Source organism: Aulonocara stuartgranti (genome assembly GCF_965226115.1).
Source record: "Aulonocara stuartgranti genome assembly, chromosome: 7".
Lineage (NCBI taxonomy): Eukaryota > Metazoa > Chordata > Actinopteri > Cichliformes > Cichlidae > Aulonocara > Aulonocara stuartgranti.
The window spans coordinates 48,547,636-48,567,219 of NC_138945.1; the positions used below are offsets into that span (position 1 = coordinate 48,547,636).

At 39.9% G+C, this 19,584-nt stretch overlaps 1 protein-coding gene across 1 annotated transcript; it reads right to left on the bottom strand.

Annotated features, from left to right (window-relative positions):
• Positions 1 to 314: 314 nt before the first annotated feature.
• ireb2 (iron-responsive element binding protein 2) lies at positions 315 to 18,520 on the bottom strand. The gene is made up of 22 exons (XM_082540267.1): positions 18,441 to 18,520; positions 14,223 to 14,309; positions 13,780 to 13,945; positions 13,377 to 13,514; positions 13,011 to 13,238; positions 12,626 to 12,695; positions 12,290 to 12,473; positions 10,315 to 10,454; positions 9,584 to 9,755; positions 9,383 to 9,483; positions 8,143 to 8,259; positions 7,870 to 8,029; positions 6,875 to 7,010; positions 5,446 to 5,530; positions 5,212 to 5,368; positions 4,837 to 4,961; positions 4,445 to 4,549; positions 4,203 to 4,345; positions 3,142 to 3,289; positions 2,766 to 2,888; positions 2,432 to 2,617; positions 315 to 2,189 (listed from the first exon to the last, which is right to left on the bottom strand). Exons 1-22 carry the CDS (start codon positions 18,463 to 18,465, stop codon positions 2,079 to 2,081), a joined length of 2,907 nt encoding a protein of 968 aa, XP_082396393.1. The 5' UTR covers positions 18,466 to 18,520; the 3' UTR covers positions 315 to 2,078.
• Positions 18,521 to 19,584: the final 1,064 nt, after the last annotated feature.

Below are 19,584 nucleotides of genomic sequence, written 5' to 3' on the forward strand. Positions count from 1 at the left end.
TTTACTGTGACGTCATTTTAATATGACTTTGAGAAGTAGCTGCCTCAACAGGTGTGAAATGAAATAAACAGCTAGTCCATGCAGAGATTTGGATCTAGAAAACAAACTTACACTGTTTTTATAAGAACTACACTAATTTATTCTATACTAGGTAAGGCAAGGTTAGGTCTTTTTTTTTTTTTTAGCAAGTTTTAAATGAGATTTGTTTTACTGATTTCATACATGCCGTTTTTATGCCTTGGTGATCATTAATATTAATTTTACACAAATGAAAAAGTTAAGTGCCAAATAATGATGAACATCTCACTGCAGAGTAGTCAAACATGGTGAAGTTTTAATTACACTGCTCAAAAAAAAATTAAGGGAACACTTGGTCAATACATTACAACACAAAGTCAGGCAAACTTTACGATTATCAGTCACTTCTGTTAGGGAGCAAAGACCAACAGGTTCATTGGAGAGATGACAAAACACAGGTTGGAGGTCTCTTTATACCTCCTGATTGACTTTTCTCTAATTTTGCTTTTTGTTGGTGGCCTATCAGACAGTACCTGCGGCCCATTCAGGTTGCACAGGTAGTCCAGCTCCTCCAGCATGTCACATCTAAACGTTCCAATGCTAGAAAGTTTGCTCTCCCAGCACAGTCTCAAGAGTGTGGAGGAGATACCAGGAGAGTTACTCTACGAGAGCTGGACAGGGTCGTACAAGGTCCTTGATACAAGATCAGGGCCGCTATCTGATCCTTTATGCAAGGAGGAACAGGACAAGCGCTGCCAGAGCCCCAAAACAAATGACCCCCATCAGACTACTCAGGTGTCCCAACTGTCAGACTCCATGAGGATGGCTTTAGTGGGACCAGTACTCTCTGCCCAGCAATGCGTAGCTTGACTGGGATTCAACAAAAAACACCAGAAACAGGAAGTTTCTGGCACCTTATTCTCTTTGCAGATGACAGCAAGCTTCATCCTGAGCACACGTGACAGAGTCTGGAGAAGCTGTGCCTACACCATCATCCAGCATGACTGGTCTGACAGCAGGTCAGTGATTGTCAGGGAAAGTTTATCCCTGGAGAGTTGCACAGGCCTCCATGTTTCAGCCAACAATACCCTGACTGAGTGTGTGATGTAAGTGTTCCCCTAATTCTTTTCTGAAAAGCTCATTTTTACTAAGCAGCGTCTCCTTCATTATAAGGCCCAGATATGTTTTGCAGCACCTTTTTTTGAGCAAAAACTGTTTATAAATCACTGTCTTCACTGTAAAAGTCACTCTAAGGAGATTCAACACAGTTCTTTAAATTAAGTTTCGGGCTCTGGCCAGCAGTCATTTCACTTAGCTTAGCAGCAAGAGTGGAAACAGAGCAAAGAGCTTACCTGGTAATGCTGAAAGAGTGTTTTAATTAACCTTTAATGTGATGCCGAGCACTGTCAGTTGTAATACAAGCCATCTTTATGAAGGGAAAAGACCAGTAACAGCAAAAAGAAGAAATGTCACATTTTTCCACAATTAAAAGTGAGACAAGTGTACGTTCTGCAACAGGTTTGATTAGCAAAATCTTAACAGCACTGAAAACAGGGAAGTGACATCAATTCTGCAAATTTCTGAAATTCATAAAATTCAACTTGGATGGTTTTTGTTGTTGTTTGGGGGGTGAAAGAGCAGTACTACGCTCTAAAAACAAAGTATTCATGCCATCGTACCTACCACCATCTCAGCCTTTGGCCAAATTCTTCTTCTTTTTTTTTTTAAAGTTAAATGAAGGAGGATCAATTTCTTTTTGGCTCATCTCCGTGTCGAAAGAAAAGTCCTTTCAGCATGATAAAACACCAAAAACTATGTTCAGCAGTTAGTCTAGGATACAATCTCCTTACTGAGTGACAGTCACCATTTTTCTCAAGCCTGGAAGATCTTCTGAGGAGAAAGGGTGCCCTTTTAAATGCTGAAACAGCTGTGTGTAGTGATTTAGAAGCTGCGGGGGTCTTAAAACTGACGTTCCGCTAAAGTCTGGAGACGCTAATCCAGCTCTGTGAGCTTTTCTCATCCATGATGAAGACATTAAATGCCAAGGGGCTGCTGTTCTTTCAGAGCAAAGTCCGAGCAACGTATCTGAGGAGGCCTCCGTGTTGGAACAAGATAACGTCCGTGTCGCTGTCAAACAGGGCGGTGACGGAGAAGGACTTTCCTTGGCTGGTCTGCAACAGAAAACACGAAAGACACGTTTCGCTTCACTCAGCAAGGAGACCCGAACATGACTAGTAAACTGCAGAGAGGGACTAATTTGTGGACAAACACATAAAGTGAGACTAAGAATTAAAATAACATTTTTCTAATCAGGATTTTAGCACATTTGTCACTGACATGTTTCATCATTTAGTTTAGAGCTTAAAAATAACTTTAGCTTTGCAGAGGCTAAAATGCAGCAAGTGTTCCATACCTTGACGGTAAGCTCCTGCCCTGGACTCAGGCTCTCCGGCAGGGTGATGCTGAATCTTTCCTTGCCACTGAGCTCCAGTGAGTCAGCGTTCTGGCCTGACAGGAACTGGAGTGGCATGATCCCCATTCCTACCAGCTGGTTCCTGTGCAGCTTCTCAAAGCTTTCAGCAATCACCGCACGCACCCCCTGCAACCACAACAAAAGCAAGGAAGTAGAAACACAGTGGAACACAGTTTGCTGAACATGCACGGCCATTTCCACATTCCACAGTGGGTCAACCTACTGTAGTGTAAACTCTGCTAAATTACAACTATAAAAACTGCAGCTTGTTTACCAGCAGGTACGGTCCTTTGGCCACCCAGTCCCTGGAGTTTCCAGAGCCGTAATCTTTGCCTGCCAGGATGATGAGGGGAATGCCGTCTCTCTGATAGCGATCAGCTGCCTCGAAGACATCCAGCTGAGCAGACACAGGAAGAGAGAGCAGTTATCTTTAGCTGCTCTGACACAGCAGAAACGACACAGTACCGAGTCTGGCTTGAGCCTGCAGCAATCAGCAGTGCTAGACACACAGATGGAGCCACCCAAAGGTCACAGACCCGCCCGGGGTAACAGCTAGCTCATGCAGCACGAGTGAGTACATCAGCAAAACCAAAACAGCCCAATATTTGTCAAAAGTTAAAAGGAAACCATTGAGGTTGTGTTGCACTTACTGTCTGGCCTGATGGAATGTGCAAAGTCTTCGGGCCTGGCTTTCCGATGAATCGGTTTTGGAGCTTGATGCTGGCAAACGTGCCTCTGGTCATCACGGCGTCATTCCCTCTGCGAGCGCCATATGAATTAAATTCTCGCGGTGTCAGTCTGAGGAACAATTCCAAAGTCAACAATATTAGTCAATATCAGGTTAAAAGGGAGTTTTTCCTTCCTACTTTCGCCAACTGCTTGCTCAGAGGTTTGTCTTGATTGTTGGGGTTCTCTCTTTGTTACTGTAGAATCGTTTTCTTACAATAAAAAACATCTTGAGGTGACTGTTGCTGTGATTTTATGCTATAGAAATGAAATTGAAACGAGTTGAATTATCTTTCAATTTTCAAAGTGAAAAAGATCTCACCATAATGCAGGTTTACAAGACTTGCTTTTCTTGATAGATTTCATTTGATCGTCTCTGCAAACATTACTTTAAATTCAAAATGCTGGAGGTTCATAATGTATGAACTCTGCTGAAAGAAACCCTGGATTTCCCTCCATACTCCTATGGTTGATTCAATAATGGTGACGGCTCGCCAACTGAGCTGATTTTTAATTCATTTCCTCACTGATGCATTAAACTGTTATTATCACCAGACCAATAAATCAAATCTGCCTCACTATAGTTTCATTTTGCATCTCCACACAGTTAGGTGAGAAATAAACTTGTGTTTTACGTTTGTGTGTTATGGAGGATGGATAGTGCTAACACAAACAGATGCACGCTAACCTCCTCTGCTGCTCTGTGATGGCGGCAATGCCACGAGTCGTGGATGATGTCACAGGGGGACGATCAGACCATGAAGCAGATAACTTAACTACAAATCCCTTTGCACCACTTATTCCTTTGGATTTTAAATATGTGCTGAAATGTTCTCATTTAGAGCGTCAAACATTTAAACCCAAGTTTTAACCATTGCCATCATCTTTGAAAACCTGACGTTGGTTGATTACAAAGCTGTCCAACTGAAGCTGCCTTGAAAGATTTAAGTGTATGTGTCCACAAGGGCTGAAGGCTGAAACTGACCGTTTGCTCATTAGGTACTTGGCAGCAGCGCTGACCCTTGCAATGCTGCCCGCTGGTGAAATGTGGTCCGTGGTCACTTTGTCCCCAAGGAACAGTAAGGCATGTGCGTTTTCTATTGACTGAGGAGGAGGCACCTCTTTACTCTGAAAACGGAAGCATTCAAACATTTAACACTAGGGAAGTAAAAACATCTCCTCTAAGGTCCACACACAGTCAAAGGATGTGCAGCACAGAGCGCTCACCAGCTTGCTGAAGAAAGACGGTGATCGGATATATGTGGACTTGTGATCCCAGGGGAAAAGAAGAGAGTCTGAACATTCAACATTTTTCCAAAATGTGTTCCCTTTCTGAAAGACAGAAAGAAATCACATTAAAAAAAGAAAAAGCAAAGAATGTTTTCCAGTCATCCGTGTCACGCTTTTAGCAATTCAGGATCAATCAGTTTCCACACTCTCTCTCTCAGATTGAAAACACAAGGAAATGTTCTACTTCAGATCTGTTCAAACTACTGAATAAAAGCATTTTTTTAGGTGCATTGTTTCCAAATGTGCAGACAGACAGAAGGAGCACCGTACTGTGCTGTGCAGCAACTGCATTAGAAGTTGAAGAAAAGTAATAAAGCTCATATCCTGACCTCCATCCTTCCCCTTAGATCCTTAAAGATGGAGGAGAATACTGTGTCCTCTTCAATCTGTTGGACCTCCTCTCTGGACGGCCAGATATCTCGCAGATACACCTCTTTCCCATCGGATGTCAAACCTACTCAAACAAACAAGAAACCAAATTTGTAAGAATTTATTTAAGAATTTTTCAAGTTGTATTGAGAAAATGAAATAATGTAAATACAAACACGAGAGGATGTCTTTTTTTTAAATATTTCTAGCAATAAAGGTTTTCTTTGGCTTATACAAAACATAGAATCACAACATGCCCCTTCAGTGTAATCTGCCAAATCCTCTGACGACCCTCAGCTCTGAGGTAAAACCCTTTAATAGAGCGCATTTCTTACCTAAAGGCTCCTTCTCAAAGTCGACTCCCACAGTGCCTGCAATAGCATAAGCCACCACCAGGGGAGGAGACGCCAAGTAATTGGCACGCACACAGTCACACAGTCGCCCTTCAAAATGCCTGTTGCCAGACAGCACGCCGCAGGCCACCAGATCACCCTAGAACAAAAGAGATCATGAAGCTCTGACTGCTCTAACAGCATCAGCAGCTCCTTTCAGCCCGATGAGGATCCTACCTGTTTGATTGCATCCACAACAGCTTCTGGCAATGGCGCCGTGTTCCCCACGCATGTGGCACAGCCATAACCAATCACCTCAAACCTGTCATGGAAATGGCAACACAGGTCTGTTTAAAGGATATGAATCATTCCGGCGTCTTTTGCGTCACCACCTTAGCACACAAACCTTGCATCGAACAGGTAGTAATTAACACAAGCTCAAAGTTTTTACTGGTTTAGATCACAATGCTGACAAAGCTCCAAACTTATTACTTCTAAACCATGCAGCTATCTGGTCATGAACATTAATGCAAGAACTTAAAATGAACATAAAGTCACAAATACATTCATGAAGGGCTTTCGGTAAAGTTGATGTATTGTTTGGCTCTTAAAACAGTAATTTTGGGCAGATTTGTTAAAGGTTGTGTTGTGACAGTAACATGCCTTTTAGAAGCTTATCCTTATGCTTTCATGGTGAACCCAATTTTATAAACACTGGATGGGTGCAAAACACCGCGGCTAGATTAAATGTTGCTATACCCTGCAGCAGTCGGCAACAGACAAGATCAGTTCATTTAGTTATTCATATTTTATTTACATAAAAACGGCGGTTAAACCACTCGTCTAAGATGTTACAGAACACGGCCCACAGCACCGCTCTCTCTCACACAAGCAACGTGAACAACAGTCAAACAAATCTACATTAGTATGTAGGTTTATTTCAGTAAACTGGTACAGAACCGCTCAAATGGAGCAATTTGCAACCACATTGATCTGAAAGGAAAGAGGCCTGCTGGTGCTAGTGCTGATAACCTTAGCCACACCCAGAAAACTACTAACTGTGCTTCACCAAAAACCTCCTTATGATTGCTTTGTTCTTTGTAGGTTCCTCTGTACTACCAGGTTCTCTGTAGTTTGCATGGACGATAACAACTGCCAAATGGTAGTGAAACTTGACAAACTGCAGCGTAGACTGGAAACGGAGAGTGCTGGTTCACCCAGTGATATCCAGCAAACTTTAGCAACCACTCGCCAATCAGTTAGGGATATAAATCTTTCCCTAGTGATCAAAGATGCCAGCCAGCATTTAGGCTTGTGTGACTGAGGCTTCATGTTTACATTTCTTTGTAACTAGACAAAACAAAGTGCTTTACATAAGACATTAGACTAACTTCACACAATACATACATATACAAAAACCTTAAGTTTTTGTAGAAATACACTTTTAACCATTTAAATACACTGATTCCTATACAGTGCTTTTCTACTCTCCTGGAGGACTCAAACCACTTTATTATGTGTTTACTACTACCTGGGCAGTATTTAAGTGTTCAGTTACAGGTCATACCTCCTCAGACCTGCAAATACCTGTTTATTCCAGGTTATTGCCTTGGTGCTAAAGAGATATTTGTGTCTGTCTGTGTTCTTGCTGTGTACATACACTTACCCCAGCTTATTAAAGTAAGGCAGGACTCCACTGGCATTGAGGTAGTGCGTGACCATGCCGCTTCCGGGAGCCAGGCTGGTCCGAATATAAGGCTTGACGAGAAGCCCGGCCTCTACAGCCTTTCTGGCCAGAAGCCCTGTCAATCACAAATAACTCTACGTTATGCAGTGCTGCAGACTGTAAAATAATTTAGAGTGCCAGTGAAAACAGGCAACATGATGCTGATATGGGTGTGCAATATAGCTTAAAAATTATTTCAAGAAATTTACAATAATAATATTCATATCAATATAAAATAATGAACAACATTTTGTTGATGCTTGCAGGCAGCAGGATTTATACGTTTAAATAAACGAAGATATCTTCCACTGAGCTTGCATGAGTGATGACACACCACCTAATTCAAAGTGTGACTCTATTAAAATAAAGTGTCAGCAGCAGCGACAGTGACACAACAAAAGTTAAATGTAACCACAAAAGTAGCCATTGTTTCCCTAGAAGTTATAAAACATTAATAATGAAGTGTAAAATTACTGTTTAACCCTTTAGTTTAACATTAACTAACCTTGTAACTCATCAGGAGCTGCACAATATTCTCACGTAATAAAAGAGACTTATTTTCTGTGATGTTGCATCTTGCGTCAAACTTTCTAATCAGCTGCGTTTCCACCATCTAACCGCTTCAGTAATTTCCATCCACTGCTAGCTCTTTCTATTTGCAAAGCATGGTGCTCTCTTAGAGGGCTGAAGTAGCTCCATTTTTACTAAATATCATTAGAGACTGTCACCAGGCTCTTGTTGTCAGAACAGGTCTGGGCTTGTCTTGTTGTGTTCACAAGGAAAAGTAAACACATCATGCTGCTATGACATTGTGATGTGACACTTTGATATCCCCTAAAAAAATGATACCAACAGCTCCAAGCTTTAGAGCTTTTATGTTAGAATTGAGGGGAAAATGCACTTTTTCTGGCTCTTTCTTTGAGTCAGTCCTTTACCTGCAGTCAACATAACAGATGGATTGCAGTTGTTAGTACAGCTGATGACAGCAGCGATGACCACTGAGCCATGGGACAGCTGGTACTCCTGACCACCGTGCAAGAAAGGAACACGGATCTCCTGCTTCTCCTTAGCGATGTGGAAGCCTTTAAAACCCACCTAAAGACAAACCAAAGAAAATATAATTACACTGCAAATCCTGCAGCTTAACTGAAAACCAAAATACACAAGAGTTAACTTGAAAGTTACATTGTTTAGTTTTTGCATCTTACCTTCTCATCAAGACAACTCTGAAAGTCTTCTTTCATACTGCTGACAGCCACTCTGTCCTGCGGCCTCTTCGGTCCACTCACATAGGGCACCATGGAGCTCAGGTTGAACTCAATCACCTGCACAAAGATCAGCAGTTGTAATTTCTTTCATTATGACCTCTATTTCTGACCCCTAGGGTGCTATTTGCAAACATAGCTTTTATAGGGCTTGTCAGAGTGTCATTACTACATTTTTTAACTTCATAAAAACATTCATATCAACAGAACACCACAATCTATTACTTTTAATTCAAAATCACATATCTCCACATTTGTATTCTTGGCCTCAACTTAATTTACTTTAAATGATTCACAGTTTTACTTTTCATACTTTTTCAACTACAAATATATCTTGCCCCTCAAATTACCCACTGTCTAAAACAACCAGTTTTAGTTCCTCTTCCTCTAGCCAGCCATCTTCTGATTGGCTAGCTAAAGCGTGGGTGGGGCTTCTGTGCCAACAGTCAAAATTGTGTTCCTAAATCAATCATATTAGGCCTCGGTGACACAGGCCTTGAAGTCAGTCAGTAAGCCCCCCCAAAGGCTCCATTTGTTCCCCAACTGGTTGGCGAGTGGTTCCCTGAGGTTCCCTGTGATTACTGTGGTCTCTGCTAGACTGCAGCTGTTCCCCATAGTTTTCATGTATGAAGCAGACTTCTCTGATAAACACTGGCCAACTATTTGCTGAGTAATGAAACCTGAAAAGGTGAAGTAAATGTGGAAATCGAACCCGTTTACCTTTCAAGCAAAAGTTGTGCCTTATTGGCACAACCAACGTGTCTCAAAAGGCGCAGCTTTAACTTTGGAGCCGGACATTCTCTGTTTCCAGTGTGCGGGGCACGTTTCACAGTTCCACTGATGCTCGGCCAGTGGTCGGCAAGTGTTTGCAGACAATTTGGCGTCGTTCCTTCAGACTATGGTCAACCATGGCAAACTGCTACCAAAGCAATCCCAAGGAGGTTTTCAGTGCAGCGCAACATACCTCTTTGCAACCAACTTCACCTAGCAACTTGCCAACCAGTTGGGGAATACAGTGGTGGTCTGAAACTGAGTTTTAGGCTCACAAGGATCATTTGCAAAAACTATGACCTCATTATTTCAACCTTTCGCAATGTACTGTAAAGTTATTAAGAAAATTAAATCTCTAAAAGTCTGCACTTTTCAATAGAGACTTTTAGAGATCACATCTTGGACAAATTACCTCAGAGTACTGGGGGTCTTCTGAAGGGTCATCATAGCTTCGGAAAAGTTTTACAGCCTTCATGTAAGACTCCAACAATTCAAGTTTTTCCTGGGTAAAATCTGGAATGGTGTAAAATTACATGTTGGCCTGGGAAACTAAAAAATAAAATAAAAATAAACAGTAAATAATAAAAATAAACAGAAGCTGTGACTAACTCACTCGTCTTTTTAAAGTGCTTGAGTGTGACTTGGTCGACAGGGAAGAAGCTGACAGTAGCATTGTACTCTGGGCACATGTTGGCAATGGTGGTTCGGTCGGGGACTGACAGCTGGGAGACTCCAGGTCCAAAAAACTCAACGAACTTCCCAGCGATCCCAGCCTGCCGTAAGTGCTGGACAAAAAAAATTTAGAAAAAGAAAGCACAAGAAATAATTACACATAAACAAACAAGATGACTTTTATACAACAGAATCATCCTTCAGTTTTTTCGTTGATTTCTATAGTTTACAATGATAAAATTACACTTTTACAAACACCTGCCTCTTACAAAGTAAATATGCACCAAACCAGTGTTGAAACATGTTCTTGCCTTACAAAGTACTGACCAATACCAGTGTTATACTGATTAATTGTGTTTCTCACGCTGTATCTCAATGTCAGGTGGCACCTAAATATCACCCTCTTGCTTCATAAAACGAATAAAAGAATACACCATTTTTATTTAGTAAATTAGATAAAGTAAAAAATTAATTTCATATCATATTTTATTTCAGATTTTATTTCATTACTATTTATACATATTCAAATCTGATTGGCCTGTTGCCATTGAAGGTCAACCTTGCTTTGTGAGTGAGGGTCAGAGTTATAGGTGATCCAAGCATCAGATCGGTGCATCCTCATACCACAGCTCTGCTCTCTCAACACATAAAGAAACATAAGAGAAGACTGACCTTTGTGATACCGAGGACGATGTCTATGGATGTGGTCAACGGGTTAATGGAGCCCACCAGCTTACAGCCCACTACTTGAGGGAGAGTCAGAGATATTGGTTGGCCCAGCATTATGGCTTCAGACTCAATTCCCCCGACTCCTGAGAGAGAAATATGGTAAAAATTGTAGAGTTTTTAATCTTAATTTTTATTTCACTTTCTGTCTGCACCAGCGAAAAAAACTCTTCTGATGTTAAAAAGCTCCGGTCAATATTTCCTATAAGGGCGGAGCGTCAATATTGTGAGTGAAAAGTGTGGATATGGATGTTCTTTTAGTGTTTTTAGTTACATTTGTAACTACATTTAGTTACAAAAATTGTTTCACATTGAATACGTCTCTGCATGTCTTTTCTCAGCAGTGCACACACATAGAACAACTTTTATTTTTTAAGTGTGTTACATTATTGTCTGAATCCTACTTTACACACATGGTACATTAATAATTTCTTTCTGTGCATATGGATCACAATCTGACAGAAAATATTTTGTCTTCTTCTTCTGCACAACTGTCAACTGAGATTTGAGAAGATTTAAAGTTTACACAGTGGAACAGTCTAGAATAAAGCAACACTCCTCTAAATCCTCCTAAACAGTCAGATCACACACAGTCTTCAGCAGTTCCTTACAGACGACGTTCAACTTTTTTTAATCTGAAACATCGCAATGTTTCTAAAACACAGTGCATGCATAAAAACACACACTTACACTTGATTATTTAGGTTAGCATGTTGCTATATCCCTTAATGCATCTGCTCATTTTTGACCTGCTAATTTGTGCTGCTTTCATTAGTATGCTGGTCATTACCTAAACGAACTGACTGCTTCTGTTTTATGTAAATCAGTGCATCATCAGCTGCAGAACTTTACCCTCCCATCGGCACATGGCTACGATTACAACATCATACCAGTTTGACCTGCTTGCAAAACCTAATCTTTATATAATTTATTATCTTTATATTATTCATTAATCATTTCTCTAAGTGAGAGTCTCCATGGGCTTTCTCAGCCACAATATTACACGGTGAAGGATCAGGTTTAAACCATCTAAGTCAGCGGTCCCCAACCCCCGGGCCTCGGACCAGTACTGGTCCGTGAGTCGTTTGGTACCGGGCCGCAAGAGTTGAGGCTCAGGTGTGAAATGTATAGTTTTCAGGGTTTTTAATCGGTTTTCAGCGTTATTTTGTTATCGTTTTTATCGTTAACTCTGTTTTCCTGAGTCTTTTCACGTGTGTTATGAATAAATCTTCTGTTTTTCGTTACCGGTACTAGTTTTATTTTGTTGTATTTATCCGCGACACCTTAAAGGCCGGTCCGTGAAAATATTGTCGGGCATAAACCGGTCCGTGGCGCAAAAAAGGTTGGGGACCGCTGATCTAAGTGGTGCAATTAATTGTTACATTATCCCTAGAAAATGTTGTATTATTTGAGTCAAAACTTCCACAGATTTCTGACCAAGGAATTGTTTAAGTGCCTTAAATACATCCTCCAAAATATGTTTGGTTTAAGGCAATGTGCCCCACAATTTCTCCAAGAATCATTTCACAGTGCTTAATTTACCCATTATTCCAGGATTTTCTAAAATGTCATAACTACCTTCTGTTTGAATTCCCTACATGTACTGCATACTGATGCACCACTTATCCTCTGTGGTGGATATATCTGCAATACATCTGTATTCATATCAGTGTCCCATTTTGTTTTTATCTAGAGTGTAAATTTAGAAGCAGAGAAGTTTGCATTGCAAAGTTACCGTCTTGGACATAATCCGGTTTTTGTATTTGCTGCCCTTTTAGTATGTGACTTATTTGTGTCTCTTTATCGCCTCCTCTCATTTCTCAGAATAGCTATTCAAACACAGGTGTACATTACAGCCACTGAGCATTTTCTCATGTTTACAAAATGCCAACAACTGTCAAAATATTGGAAAATCTCTTACCCCAGCCAAGGATGCCCAAGCCATTAATCATGGTGGTGTGAGAGTCGGTTCCCACCACACTGTCAGGGTAGATGAAACCGTCGCTGACTTGCACCACTCTGGACAGATACTCCAAGTTCAACTGGTGGACTGCACCAACATCCGGAGGAACCACGTTCACATTCTTAAATGCTTTTGAACACCACTGTTTGGGAACAGTATCAAAAATTTTAGCATTTATTCATTTAAAAATTGTTTCGCTACATAACCCATAACTGTGACTTCTTTTTTACTCAGTTATAAAAACTACAAATCATATAAAGACTGCAGCAGCAGCAGTCATTTTTCTTGTTTTACCTTAAAGAACTGAAGCCTCTCTTTGTTTCTGATCAGTTCCATTTCCTGATTTCTCAAAGCTGTTTCAACTCTGCAGAAAAAAAAGGAATATAAGTCATCAGCAAACATGCGAAAGGGGGAATTCAACTTCTACTGACGTATGTCAACTCATGATAATCAGATGTTCTCATGCTCTTCAGGTCATTTTGCAAACAGAAACGCCACATCTGCGAGAATTTCAAAGGCTGCACAATTTCCTCAGCCAGTAAAATCATCTGATCTAATGTATTATCAACACATAAACATAACTGCACAACAGCTCAGTTACTGTATTCAACTGCTGTTTTCATTTAATCATCCTCATGGTGCATATTAGCCCCTCCCCCCAGCATCCTTTAAAACTTACTCAGAGACGGGCTGCAGGTGGAAAGGGCAGAGGAGAGGTGTATTCTCAATCTGTTGGACAGAGGCTGGAGATCCACCTGGGGAGTCGCTGCAGGCCGCTTTACTGCAGGAGCCCCGCTGGCCTCCACACTGTGCGCCCCCTCTGGATGGAGGCCTGGAGTGTACTGAGCGAGAGGGCCCCTGGCTTGGACCCTCCCCTCCACCAGGGTTGGGAGCATTTTGTATGGCACTGTGAGTAAAAATGTAAAAAGAAACATTAAATTCATGAGGCAAGGCAGCGACAATATATTTTTACCAATCTGACTCTCCATGATAATCAACAGAGAATTCACATTCACAAAAACAGTTAATATAAACACAAACATACCATTTGCTATAATCAATCTGTAATGAGTGATCTACTATGAGGTCTGTAGGGCATTTAGGATTGACCAGGCTAGGATCCACACCATGTTTGGCCACAGCGTCTCTCATGGCTGCCAGGTCCACCATTGCAGGAATACCACTGTAAAAGGACATAAATGGAAATGTATATAAACACACACACACACACACATATATCATATGTGTATACTTGTTTATGGCAGAAAACAAAGAAAGATGACAAAGGATCTGATAAGCTAATTGCTGGTGGGTCACCTGCGTCACCCACATCTTATCACTCATCTATCCATTCTGCTTTCTCCAACTGAAGATAAACTGATTTCATCTCATGTTTTCCCAACACACAGACCACAGCGCTGATGCAAAGAAAGCCCTGTGAAACTCACGTAAAGTCCTGCAGGAGGACCCGAGCGGGAGAAAATGGCACCTCGGCTTTATTCTGCTCCTGCTGCCAGTGCAAGATGTTCTGGACGTCTTCTTGTTTTGTGTAAAAGCCATCACAGTTACGAATTGCTGCCTCCAGTAAGACACGGATGGATAGAGGCAGCTTGTCTGCACAGAGCAAACAAAACAGTTATTTCCCACAGCAAACAGTGGGTAATTAGGCCTAACACTTTATTAACCGCCCCTGTTAGATAACTGTTAATTGTCGAGATGTGCTCTGAGAATTTGTTGACAAATGAAAGTGCCAACACACCGATGCCTCTTAAGTGTTACTTCATGACAATCCTTTTACCTTACACAACTATCCTGAGACACAAAAGAGTTTGCAGTGTCTTTAAAACATCATATCCTGTAAAAACATTTCAGTCAGAGGGCCTGAACTCACCATATCGGGGATCGTTTAATTTGTATGGATTGAAGAACTTGATCTGGCCATCTTTCAGTGTGTCGATTAGATGGCTGTACGGGTGCTCTGCAGCAAGAAAGGAAAAGAAATAAAAATACACTCATGAAAATAAAACTCTGATGCCTGAGAAATATACAAATAGTCAAGTAAACTTAACTACCTGCTGACTCACATGAAGTACTCCATCTGCTCTAACCCCATGTTATGAAGGCAAGAAAATTGATTTTTATCTAAACAATAGTTTCAGTTATTTTTAGTTCGTTTTTTTTTTTATTTAGAAAATGACATCTAATACTTTGATCAGGTTAGGCTTTAGAGTACTTAAGGGACCACTAAGGCTGAAGAACAGTCCCATGCAGAGCTTTGATGACCATCATCAACATGTTTGAGCTGCAAACTCATCAAAGGGGCTGCGTGAAAAATATGTTGAAAAGCCAGTTTGTTGGCTACTATTGTTTCTCGGCCCCTTAGCTTAGCTCCTGCCGGCATGGGAACCAAAAAAAGTGAAGTGTTACAAACAATGAAAATTCTCCACTGAAGCCATTGTCTGTGCTTCTTGTGCTGCTTTTTTGATCTCGTTTTTTCCTATGCTTCCCCACTTAACGGTCATCTCCACTGTTGCTTTCTTTCTTTCAAGCCCACTTTTTAACCAATAAGCATCTGTGCATTTATCATTTATATGATGAGTTATTTAAGGACAAGGACACACTCTTTCCTCTCTGGACATCAGACCTGTTTCTAGAACAAAATGACTGTGTGTGACTGTGTGCGCAGTAGTTGGAGTAATGTGTACCTACACTGCTTACTTGGGCTACCCTTTTAAAAACCTGGAACTTATTGAACTTTACTGACATATACTGTCAAAAATCATCATTAAGAGTACAGGGGAGGTCACCTTTATGAGGGAAAGAATTAAGACACCTGACTGGCTGGAGGCTTACAATTGTGTTTTTACATGTCATGTGATAGTGGTCATTTGGCGAGGGGCTGTAGCATACCAATTGCAACATTGTGCAACATACTAATACTGAATTCTCTCCAACGTGTTCATCTAACTAAATGAGTGTGGTATAAAGTACTTTGAGTGCTCGAATTGAAAAGGGCTTCAAAAGAACCAGTCCATTCACAATCAGTAGCTGTGTATTCAAACTTCACTTTAGATCAGAGGTGTCAAATTCTTTACATACAAAAAATAACATTTTTCTTTTTTGTTTAGAGTAAAGAAATGCAGCCTCAAAATGTTCCCATTTAATGAACCATGAACAACCGGCCTGATGTGTCTTTAGAGCAGTAGGTGCAATTTGAAAAACATGTCTTGGGTTTTCCACATGCTGCCAGTCTACTGTCATGAGAAATAAAACATGTGAGCACAGCTCTTTGGTTTAACCATCTACCTTTAATGTGGTATAAAAGGTCATGGCTATAAAAGTGCTTTAATCAATTTTTAACAACTTACAACACTAAGCTTCCTGGCGTCATACTTTAGAAAGTGGATCCAGTGGGTCAGACTGGAAGGCTGGTTCTCGCCCTCTAGCTATATGTTTTACACCCCTGCGTGAAGTGATATTTTACATATGTTTCTTGGTTAGTCTATGACTGAAAAGCCACAGAATGGATGCTACAAATGAACTACATGAAAATGCAGTACAGAAAAAGAGAAGCAGACGATATACATTTTGTTTCAATACTTCTTTTCTCATCTTTAAGCATAGTAAAAATGACCCCTGTAGCATGTAGTTAGCTGAACCTAAACTAAGAATAAGCCCATTTGCACTTCATGACATGACAGGTTGGGATCAAAATCTTGAGGGCTGTCCAATCAGGATTTACCTGTTAAATATTGATTGAATTTGTGAAAAAATTAAGCTGAATGAGTGGTAAACCTCTACACGGAGAGCATTCTTGGCACAGGATTGCTCAGTGGTCGCTCAACAGGACATCATGCTGTAACTTTAACGCTCAGATTTCTAACTTTGAAAGCAACATTCTTTAAAAAAAAAAAAAACAACAGTTATTCGACACAGCAGAACTACCTCAAAACGATCCACCTTTAACATAAAGACTCCCTTGTAGAATTTGATTCCTAAATTCAAAGAGTATATTTAAGGAATCCTAAAAGGAGTAAAAGGCCCCGCACTTATTTTAAAATTAAATGTAAATAAACACATATAAAACCATTCAGTGAAATCCTACAAATCTATTTATATACATCAGTGGCATACTGGGGGTTTCTTATTGGCCTTATCTGCAATATTTCCTCAAAATGCATCCAATTGCTCCTGTTGCAGCAAACAAACAAGATGTAACTTAGCTCAGTTTTATCCATGCAGATACTAAAATACTAACACAAGAACAACGGATGGCCATCTCCAACTCCAGCATAAGGAATTAAATGAAAATATGTCTAAATATGAAATCCAAATGATTGGAACATCTGTGCTATATCTATCATTTTCATCACAGTTTATTCTTCTTTTTATGCACCAGTTCAGTTCTTAACCTCTAAAATTCCCCTAACAAATGAAAGATCCCTGGGTCGAGCCCAAGAGCAGACACTAATAGCTTGGAGGGCTTGCGTCAGGAAGGGCATCCGGTGTAAAAAAAACAATAAGCCATATCAAATATGCGGACCCCAACCCCATGTGATTACTGGAGCAGGTCAAAGTAGCTTCACTTTTCAGGCCCAGCAGGTATTCTCATCTCTTACAAACTGTATGCAAAAACTGTGAGGATGGACAATATAAAGAACATATTACAGACTATTAAACTCAAACACTGGCTCATTATGAAATCCTGAGAAGTGGAGACAGATCCTTTTGGAGACTTGTATCCACCGATAAAAGCAGCGGGCTTCCTGAAAGAAATATATTACTGCTACGCTGATTACAGAATTACTGCAAAATCAGCCCAAGCTAAATCATCGTCTGGATCATTTTTTTTGTTTTTTGTTAATTAATTATTTTTTTTCCATAGGGGGTGTTTGCCGGTGTTGTGCCAAAAAGTGATTGTCTGCCAAAAACTGATTTCTGGTATTTGCCAAAAACTGATTGCTCGTATTTAAACTGCTTTAAGTAACTTGTTGGGCTATAATATGTGAAACATATGTCAAATGCATCCCTCATGGATGACATAAAGTCATCTTGAGCCACAAACAACATTCGTGTAACAAGGTAGAAGCCGCAATCAGTTTTTGGCAGTGACTTTTATATAACCTTTATTTAAACAGTTAAAAAAAATCTCATTAACATTAAAAATGTCTTTTGTAAGAGTAAGTTGGCCAAGAGGACAGCAGAAGTGGCAGCAAATATTACAATATTTCTGTAAAAATATTTTAAGTGGGGATAAAGGACCGGATTGGTTATAATGTAAGTACAATAGCAGAGAGTTGTAAAGATACTTGAAAAACAGATATTGTTTTAATTCTCTATATAACCCCTTTGTAAACCCTGTTCACCGAAGTCTATTTACGAACATACGTAAAGATATTACACATAAAAAATACACAGAAACATTGGAAATCAATTTTTGGCAGACAATCACTTTTTGGCACAACACCGGTCGGTGTCACTGCATTGTATGGTATTGTATTTATAAAGCCGCTTTCAAAAGATCTCAGCCAAAGAGCTCGCACTGATAATATACCGTGAAATCACACTTTGTAACGATATTATTTTGATGCTAATGTTAATTACTAACGACATAACAATAATGTCTCCGTACATTATGTCACCTTTGCATGCCTCTTGATGACAAGCAGAGCAAGACGGCTTCAATGCTAACAGGCTGCTAACGCTGACTCTTATCGTGAAGCACACACTTCCCTAACCAACTACTTATCGCTCTACCGGGTGAACATCTTAAAGCGATAAGAAAATGCAAGGTACTTGACACAAACTCTACTGTTATATAGTGCACGCTACAGCTGTTACAAAACGGAAAGAAGAGAAAGACAACACTGGTTTGCGGTATGAGCTAATTTCCCTGTTTAGTTGTACACTGAGCATCAACGAGCTAGCTAACGTTAGCTTTTATGTCTCTGACAGTGTGACGCCGCGTACACTGAATATAATCTTAAAAAGCTAACGACAGCAGTTTTCAGTACATGGACGTGTTTATAAAAGCGGCATGTGTGTCTTAGGCTAAACGGTGGATCAGATATCAGCTCTAACGGAAGGTTAAGAGAAGAAATCCCTTTACCTTTGACTGGGGAAGTGTGCGCCATGATGACTTCTGAAATCAACACGACTCGTTCTCACTACTGAGCAGGCAGCACGGGGCCGACCAATCAGATCACAGAGATCTATGACCACGCCCATCGGTCGACTACTGACAAAATTAAAAAAATTTTTACAGCAAAATCTTATTATTTGTTTGTTTTAATCTCATACACTGGTCATTTTTAAAATGTTGTGCTATTTTTCTTCCATAGCATGTCTTACAGACAAGTGGGAAGCAAGCATTCAAAATATATATTTAGTTCACTGTTTTTCAGTGTTTTTCAATGAGATCCTTTTGCAAATTTGCACATAATCAATGAGGTCTCATTTGCAAACTTTAACCGTAATTTTAGAAAACTTTCAACACACGAACGACGAGCAGACAGGTTTCACACAGTCTTTTGAGCTACAATATAGTGGTTTATGAGTTATATCAACATTTATAAAACATACTGTATAGCTTATTAAGTGAGGGTTGTTAACAAGAACATCGTTTTTCACCCATGCAGTGATAACTAATGCATCTGCTTGTAGAGTAATTAAAAGAAAACATCCGTAATATATATTTGGTGAATGGTTTTTGGTGTTTACCAATTAAACTGTTATGTAAATTATGTCATAATTAGTAATTATTATTAATTATGTCATAATTAGTTGCATCATTTGCAAATTTAAACATAACATTTTAGAAAACCTGAAACATAAACAAGTAATTACCTCAATGTTAGTTGTTTCATTGTAATATCTGCTAATTTTATTAGCTCCCAAATAGTGGTATTCAATAAAAAAAAATAAAAAAAAAAAACTCAAAATGAATGTCTGTAATGAGAGCAGTTATACTGGAGCTCTTATTACATGTAAATTAAGATGATGCTGATATTTATTAGCAATGTTGGATAACACATGCACAAGCAGAACAGATATAGTGAAGATCTCTTTATTTAGAGCATACTGTACACAGAACACCTGTGTATGAACTACAGGAAAGCAAGCTTAAGAAAACTTCATGTAACACATAATGACACCATGAAATTGTTGTTGAAGAGACTAAGGTGGCTCAGAGATGTTATACTGCTGAAGCCAGTATATTTAAAGCTTATCAAGAAATGTCATGTATAAATATA